This window comes from Crocodylus siamensis, chromosome 7 (assembly GCF_052110815.1).
Source record: "Crocodylus siamensis isolate JL-2025a chromosome 7, ASM5211081v1, whole genome shotgun sequence".
Taxonomy (NCBI): domain Eukaryota; kingdom Metazoa; phylum Chordata; order Crocodylia; family Crocodylidae; genus Crocodylus; species Crocodylus siamensis.
The window spans coordinates 3582912-3591545 of NC_143401.1; the positions used below are offsets into that span (position 1 = coordinate 3582912).

The following is an 8634-nucleotide window of genomic DNA, read 5'->3' on the forward strand; positions in this document are numbered from 1 at the left end:
TGTTTGTTGGAAGCATTTGCTTTTGATTTGATATTGACCCTGTGCTAACAGCTACGCCTGACCTAAGGGCATGTGTCTGTTTTAGACTAAGCTTGATCCTGCCACTGCGGTGGGTGTCTTCACTCCACTACGTGTTCTGTGCTCCTTGACAGAGCAGCTTCCCTCTGGTCACCTGCACCTCATCTCCCTTCTAGCTTATTCATTCTGCCACTGCCTTCTCCCTTGCTGCTCTTATCACAGCTCCCTTATCTTTCTGCACTCCCTTCAGTGGCTGATTCTTTCCTTTTAGATCAAGTGCAAGCTCCTTGTCTTCCCCTTCAAGGCTCCATCTCCAGCAAGCTATCTGCTGCTTGATTCTAGGCTTTGTTCTTGTCTAATTCCTTCTTTTGGTTCCTTCGTTCACCAAATAATAATCTGCTTCATACCCTCATTCATGCTGAGTGTCAACCATGCTTGGAGCTGTTTCCTATACCCTGAACCCCTCTCCCTGTCCTTCAGTCACATCCTCAGGCTAGAGAAATGCTTCTAGAGAGTATTTACATAACTCCTAGGAGTTATGGTGATTTCCATGATTGCAATGGCAGTGGTTGCCGGTTCCTTGAGTTATCTTATGAGCCATGTACAGGCCTGTGTAAATAACACATTCACCCAGAGTGCTCCTGAAAATTACATAAAAGATGGTGCAGGGGTGACATTCTTCAAGTAAATGAGGAAGAAATCTCAGCACACCCCACAGAGATTCAGAAGGATCATTTTACTCATGAATAGGATATTTTTATCATCTGCAGATTGAGGAACATGTAAGCCTGATGCATGTTCACATATTTGGGACCTTCTTTGGTTTGATGGCCTCCTGGTGGCTCACTCAGCCTTCATTGAGAAGAGAGACTGGAAAGGAGGGCTCTGATGCAACTTCTGATTTGTTTTCAATGTTGGGTAAGACATTTACTTTAACATCTCAGCATTGGGGGAGAGTGGAATGACTCTGAGGACTAGCATGGAGCCCTGAGGACACAAAGGTTTTATTTCAAAGTTGTAGCATCAAGTGCATCCTAGTGAAGATGAATTGCTAGCAACTTTTGTAGGAACAGAATGTATTTAATATTAACAGGAAACAACAACATAAAGACATTGTTTGCCAGGGATAAACTTAAGGATGCCCTCTCTAGGGAGCTACATCTTGCCCTAGCAGAGGAATGGATTCACTGATCTTATAGGTCTTTTTCCACCTCTGTCTCCTGATTCCAGTACAGGCAGTTGATTCAGTTCCTTGGCTGTATGCACCAAGATATGCCATCAAGAGGAGGAGCTGATTCAGGGTGCCCACTGGAACTTCACCATATGCATGCTCAGCAAGCACACATCTAACGGAACCTGGCAGCCTTTTCCTAATAATAAAAGAGGAAAAATTAAATGCTGTTCTTGCTGAGTCCCCAGAGCTCTTGCTCTGCTGTGGAATTCTAAGTGATTGGTTATTTTAAATTAACTCATCAAGGCACTCTTAAGCCTTCTTTATAAGTTTAAAACCAGCTTACTACCCCCAAGTGCTCACTGTCTAAAGTTATTATGCCATCACTTCATGAATAATTCCTGAAAGCAGCTCTCAGAAAGCAGGCACAAACAGAGGACCGAGCAGGTGACTTCATAACAGTGCCTCCTCGTACCCCGCCTTTCAAGTGGGGGTGAAATGTGCATGATCTGCTCTCAAAACTTAGGGGTAAATAAACCAGGAATGCTTTATGCCTATTGGTGGTTAGGTCTTGCAAGGAGCTGCTTAATACAGGGGAACATGAGATACACAGTCTGAACCCCCCTCTCCTGCATTCAGTCCTAGTGTAACATTTGCATTGTCATAATGGAAATCAGTGATGGGCTGTTCAGTTCCATGTGTGAGTCTGGACAGTGACCAGTGCTCGAAGCAGTTGTAATCCCATTATGCGGTGCTATAGCAAGGTAGGAAAAAGCATTTCTTCATGAGCTTTTGCTGTTTGGTTTATACCTCGAGAGTGTACCTTATGATTTCTGTTTAGGCAGTGTACCAGGTGAGATATCACCCTGAACAAGACCCAGGCATTATTTGAATCTGTCTTAAGCTTGCCAAATAGTCTATAAATAGGACTTGAGTCCCACAGGCCATGTGCTGCACACATATTTATGTCTACTTTATTTGCCTCTGAACTAATATGGCACTTTGTGTATTCAGAGCACCATAGCAATACTAATGCATCTGCAGCTGGGAGTTCTGTAGGTAAACTATATGAGTACTGCCCAAAACCCATATGAACGATGGGAGTTCAGATGGGTTTTGGAACAGTCTACGGCTAAAGTGTTTTAAGAGGGGACAGTAGAAATAAGAGATTTAAAGTTACAATGCTTTATCTCTGCTTAAAGAGGAATAGAGTGGACAGAGAAACAGTTATATAGGGTCAGTGGGAAAGTGGGAAAGTACTTTCTTTAACTGCTTGTCCACACCCAGAGAAGAATGGGATGGAGGAGCTGCCTTGAGGGCACAAGACCACTCTAAAGATGTACAGTGTTGACTGTTGCCTGGAGGACAGGAAAATGAAAGGGGAAAATGGACATACGGCAAGAGAAGGAGAAAGAAGTGGTTGGGATGTGGGAACTTCAGAACTTTTAGGTCTGGATTTTCCATTAGCACCCTTAAACAAGATGCCGGTTATTTCATCTTGCAAATGGACATTACATTGGTACTGGTACCTCATTTCTGCTGATTTTTCTTAGACAGAGGCTTGCCAGTCTCTGCTTCGATACCTGCAGCATATCAGTGCCCTGGCACCTGTTGCATCTTTGAGAACATAATAGTCCCCAGGTGTAAGATAAGATTATGTATCCCTTTTGACCTGACATATCAGTTGCTGCTGGGTGAGTGACACCCTCCCAAACATCTTTGAGGGCTGTGCTTAAAACACAGCCTGTAAACAAACTGAAACCATCATCTGCCTTGTTGCTTGTAATAGCATGGGTCATGAGTAAAGGTAGAAAGTCATCCTGCAAATTGAGAATGTTGCTAAGAAGATGAAAGATATGTGTGTCCTGACTGCAAATAGTGGTGTAGATGGGGAGGCCTCCACAGGTAGAAATGTAGTGATAAGTGGAATTTGTCTATTTCCCAGGGACATGCCTGATGGAAGGTATAGAAATAACACCACACTTTGAGAAAAGCCTCAGCCAGGAACAAAATCTGGTCAGTGAATATCATTGTAGCGCAAAGTCATTTAGCTTTTCAGAGTAAATTAAGATCCCGGAGTCTGAAAGTTGGCCTGCAGGGTTTAGCTCAGCCCTCAGGTGGACAAGAGGAGTAAAAAGAAGCAGTAAAAGTATTTGGCGACTTTCAGGAGCTTGTCAGGGTTGGTGTCAGCTGTGATATTCTCAACCCCTGTAATTTGTGTGACTTCTTAATCAATTCTTAATGAGACCACTTAAAATGTACCTGGAAGGCAAAGTGTAATTCAAGCACATGGTCGCACATTAGCTATCAAGACTGCTTAGAGTCTTCTGCAGCAGAGATGGGGGAACACAAAATAAAACATAGTTTGTGTCATCTATAAACTTTGATCTGTTTGGTCCAAAGTAGATCCAAAGGTCTTGGGAGCAAAATTGTGCTTGGGGCACAGTGTAAGCTAGTATGAGTGCACCTGCTGCCCTCTGCCGGATGCAGTTAGATCAGCAGGTGTCTTATCTGCACACAGGTGAGAAAAAGAGAGGAAAGGAGTGAAAGGGGTTATATTGCCCTCTGAAGGCTGGGCCTTTAAGGGCTTTACTGTTGGCGGAGCACAGGGACAGAATGACTACTTTGAAGGATCTGTTCTTCCTAATAAGATACTCTTAGGTGTGTGTTTATAGCCATGGCTACTCTCATCATGTACAGGGCTAAGCTGCTGCTAAGATTCCAGTGTGGCAAGCTTTAGGGCCTGTCAGTGTTGTGGAGTACCATCCCCCCTTCTTCCAGTGAGGGCACTGCTCAGAAGGTAGAGTGTGAGCACAAACCTGCCTGGAACAGGACATGATGGTGCCATTGGTGGTATGAGAATCCTAATGACAACTGCATGTCTTTGTCTGCAAGGCACACTCTTCCTTTGGATGTTCTGGCCAAGCTTCAACTCTGTGCTTGTTGATGGGGTGGTGAAAAAGAGGAATGCAATCCACAACACCTACTATGCTATTGCAGTCAGTACTGTGATTGCCTTTGCACTGTCTGCCTTGACCAACAAGAATGGAAAACTCCAGATGGTAAGAGAAAAATGTAGGCTGCTCTGCTTAGAAACATGTCTTTGTGTTAAGCTCTTTATGCTGAAAGTAAAAAGGCAAATAAGCTAAGGCAGTGCTGGGCCCTCAATGTGACAGTGGATCACTTGTTAGAGTGCTGCAGATGTTATCTGCACAGACTTCCCTAAAGGTAAAATTAGCCCCTACACAGGGTGCTACCTACCATCTCCTCCCATTTAAATGCTCAGAGTGGGGGAGTAAACAGTTCACAGGTGTTGTGTTTCACTGGGTGAGGGCAGCACAGGGTAGGCCACAGGTGGAGGGCAGGTGCTCCCATTGAGTCCAGTGAGTGGTTCCTATTGCTGCATGCATGAATTTGTTATGTTAATCTGCAGACCCACATCCATGGTGCAACGCTGGCTGGTGGGGTTGCTCTTGGCTTCTCCGCTCACATTATTCAGAATCCTTGGATTGCAATGGTTTTGGGTTTCCTTGCTGGTGTGATCGCAGTACTGGGACTTTACTTTGTCAAGGTAAGGTTCAAAATCCAAAATCCCCTCGGCACTAGTTGCTTAGTCTCTTAAAGTTCTACCCTGTGAGAGACCGTATGTTGATGACTGTCTGTCTCTAGAAGAGCTCAGAGTCCCAGTCCCATGAGAGAGAGCTGGGAGATGTATCTTCTGTTTCTAGATCTGTGACTGAATACCTCTTCAGCTTTGTAACTTTTTGCTTCTGTGTGTTTATTAAACACTTTTCCCATTTCAGATGTGTTTGAATTCAGTAGTCAAGATGCACGACATCTGTGGCATTCATTGCATGTTTGGGATGTCTGGATTGCTGGGGGCAATAGCCTATGTCATCCTCTTCGTAATATACAACTGGAACAACTTGCCAGTGTAGGTAGAGCCTTTCGATTCAATATTGTGGGTAGCTCATCTGTAATATATTGTGCTGCAGATTGGAATTCCAAGCCCTGTAAAACATGCAGAAAGCTTTGGATTGGCCTCATAGATTAATCCTTTGGTACTAACATGTCTAGTACTAACATGGACCAATTCAAAGGCCATTTAATTCAAAGGAAATAGTCTTCTTGATTTCAAAGAGCTTTGAATCAGGTCCTCAGAATTAAGTTTTGTTTCTGGATCATTAAGTGGGAAATCATAGAGTGACTTTGGGATGCAGTAGTGTGAAAAGGAAGATAGGAGAACTAAGGTGAAGGTGCAAGGGAGACTGAATTGGGACCTGAAGGGTGAGCATGAGTGAACCTTTGAGGCCCAGCAGCACGAGGGAGGAAGGGCTTCAGAGTCCCAGAAGGCTTTTTTGTTGTCATCCTGCAGTGTGATTCTTGCAGATGAACCCTTATTCTTGCGTGGAATCCCACTGACTTCAGTAGGGCTCTGCCTGAGTGGATCGTATTGCAGTACTGGGACATTAGATGGGTCACATTCTTCCTCCAGCTATACACATCCAGTTCCTATTTAATAGACTAGGCATGGCAAGCATGCATCTAAGAGCAAAATTTGGCCCTAGAGTTGTCTTAGTCTTTGGGCCTGACTTTAGTTGCTGACATTTTCAAATGCAGCCATTGCATAATTTAATTATTAAAAATCCATTTGGAATTATGTGACTTTTAGCCTGTTTAAAATTTTGCACCAAGACATAGATTGATGTAACAACATCATAATCTTTATAGGTAACTCAGCACCTGTGAGTGGGAAAAGTCCAAGGTATATTTTTCCCTGGAGTAACCTGCAGTTCTGCACTTAAGCGTCTTTGCTTTTCGTTTCCAGTAAGGGTTATCCAGCCTTGATTGAAGTGGGTTCTCTGAGCATCACCATCCTTGTGGCCGTGATAGTGGGCTTTATTACAGGTTAGTACGGGAAGCTGTTTCAGTGGCACCTTTCCTAACTTTCACAGGTGCTGGGTGATCCAGGTACCTCTGCTGTCATAGCAGTGTTGCCCAACCTATTGCATCTCATACGGTGGTAACTGGGGCACTGCTATATAGAGAGAGTTCACTTGCTACTGTAAGAAAAGTTGTGACAAGGTCTATTCTATTGCGACTTTGGACCAGGGACACACTCAACGAGGCCAAAGCAGTAGCAGTATTCTTATTCTTGCCAGTGTTATTTTTAAAGGGTGCTTCAGCAGCCCCCTTTGGTTTCAGGAACAAGAGGAAGTAGGAGGAAATCTTTATATGTAGAATATGACATTAGTAACAGAAGAGAGATAGCAAGACTTTTTTTTTCTCCATGCTGGGCCACATCCGTGGCTTGTGTAAATCAGCAGTGTTTAACTGAAGATGGTAGATGATTTGTGGCAGTTGAAGATTTGGCCCCCATCTTCATTCTTGAGATCAAAGATCATGGGTCTCCAATGTGGCTCGTTGGTTATGTTACAGTAGTGCAGTATTTTCCATCACAGTTTAGCCTTGTTTTAGAGCAAGAAAAACAGCATGTGAGAATTGCTCTGAAATTCTGTACTCTAAGATGAATATGCCAGGCTGTAATTAATCTATAACCTCTATGCTAGTTCAAATGTAATTTAGAGGTTGAGGCTAATTCAGTAGATTTTTAAGTATCTACTTCATTTGACTGAAACACATGGGAAATATAAACATGGCAGAACTAAACAAACAGTATATGTTAATCCAATCACTTTTAATAAGCAGGTTATTTATTTACACCTGAAATCCCAGTTTAAGAGTGCTGATAAGCCAATGTGTTTCCTGGTAAATACCTGGTCTCTTTCTTTAACACATGGGTGTCAATTCTTGATAATCAAGCAGACCCTTAGGCCCATGCTGGAGCTAAAGGGACTTGGCATCAGTCCAGGGGCTGAAAAACATGAATCCACTTTCCTGCTTGCTTTTTACCTTGTGCCACTGACTATATCAGCAGAATGGAGAAAGGATCTATGTAATCCTAAAGCGAGAAAATAAAGAGACCCCCCTTCTAGAAGTGCTGACTTCTCCCCAAATGATGCCAAACTTTGGAGCCATTTGTTGGCTGAGCCAGGATGCTGTGTGATGGATCTCCGATGAAACCTGGTTTGTAGGGAATGGAGCTTCACTTCTATGTGCCCAAGTAATCAGATGAATGGCAAAAAAATATTCTGGACCACATTTTTATAAGTAATTTGTAAAGGACTGGGAAACTTTTCTAGAGGGTCCAGCCTGGGTCTAGATTTTGGAACCAGGTATTTCATGTGTACGAAATTAAATCTAAACATTGACCTTTCCTTATTTTAGGAGGTGACCTATAAGGTTTAGTTAGGCCCATTATGCAGCTTGGATAGCAAAGCTGATCTCTTATTTACAACTGCTCTGTTTGTTTGTATGGATACTTTCAATAGTAACTGTGCAAGAGTTTAAAACTGGGTGCTAATCCAGATAGTTCCTTTCCAAAAACGTTATTCATCTGAGATCTAATTCACTTCTCCAGAAATGAAAGAATGCCCCATGGGAAAGATGAGGAAGGGTAGTTTTGATTCTGAGTTGAATTTTGTTCTCTTACATTTCAGTACATGTGGCTAACAAATGTGCTGCTACAAACAAGTATAGGACCAACCGAACAAACAGCCTTGAATATCCAATCCATGTATTTTTGCTGTTTATTTGCTTAACCCAGGTATCCTTTTAAAGCTGAATATATGCAAGGCACCACCTGTATCAAAGTACTTTGATGACCAGGTATACTGGGAGGTAAGTGTCAGTGAACCGCTACTTTCCTCTTTGTGTATATAGATCAAGCTAGCAAGGACTAGTATTGTGAAGCTCTGACTTCAGTAAGAAGCTCTAACTTTTAAAATAATACAAAGCATAATTCTTGTTCTTTATAGCTTTTAATGTTCTAGGTAGACTAATCATTTGAAGGTGCGTCACTGAAGTTTGTGTGTGTGACTAAGTAGAACTAAAAAGGGCCTTTGGAGTTGTAGTACATCATTCTTAATTTCACTGGGCATTGAGGCACGAAGTTAGGCACCCTGTACAAACAGAGTGGGATTTGCAGAAGCCAGCAGGCTGAGTGGTGAACTGTCTAGACTGGCCTGCATAGCGCCACAGGATTAGATCCTACTCCTCAAAAATAGTAAGCTGTCCAACTCCAGGCTAAATGGAAGCACTTGCCTTGGGGATTTCCATCTGCAAGTGTTCTCCTGAAGCTTAGTGCTTAAACCCAGTCAGCCTTTCTTCTGGAAAAAACCTCAGACGTACTCCAGAATACCCAGTGGCATAGTGTTTAGGGTGCTCACCTGGGCAGCGGGAAACTGCAGTTGTTATATCAGGTAGGAGGAAAAATCTCAGCCATGAGTCTCCCCTGGCCATGTGAGTCTCTGGTCACTGGGCTATTGGTTACACTGGAACACCGTTATTTCAGGCTGTTTTTCTGCAGGTTAGGCATAGTCTAC

At 43.1% G+C, this 8634-nt stretch overlaps 1 protein-coding gene across 3 annotated transcripts in view; it reads left to right on the top strand.

The window, feature by feature from the left end:
* LOC149859318 (blood group Rh(CE) polypeptide-like) overlaps positions 1-8634 on the top strand; it is a 30142-nt gene that overhangs the window by 13733 nt on the left and 7775 nt on the right. For all 3 annotated transcript variants that reach the window (XM_090057556.1, XM_090057554.1, XM_090057557.1), the window contains 6 exons: positions 789-936; positions 4085-4251; positions 4623-4760; positions 4993-5123; positions 6018-6097; positions 7857-7930. In XM_090057556.1, coding sequence (XP_089913682.1) covers positions 789-936; positions 4085-4251; positions 4623-4760; positions 4993-5123; positions 6018-6097; positions 7857-7930 — 738 coding nt within the window. The remainder of the gene's footprint in view (positions 1-788; positions 937-4084; positions 4252-4622; positions 4761-4992; positions 5124-6017; positions 6098-7856; positions 7931-8634) is intronic.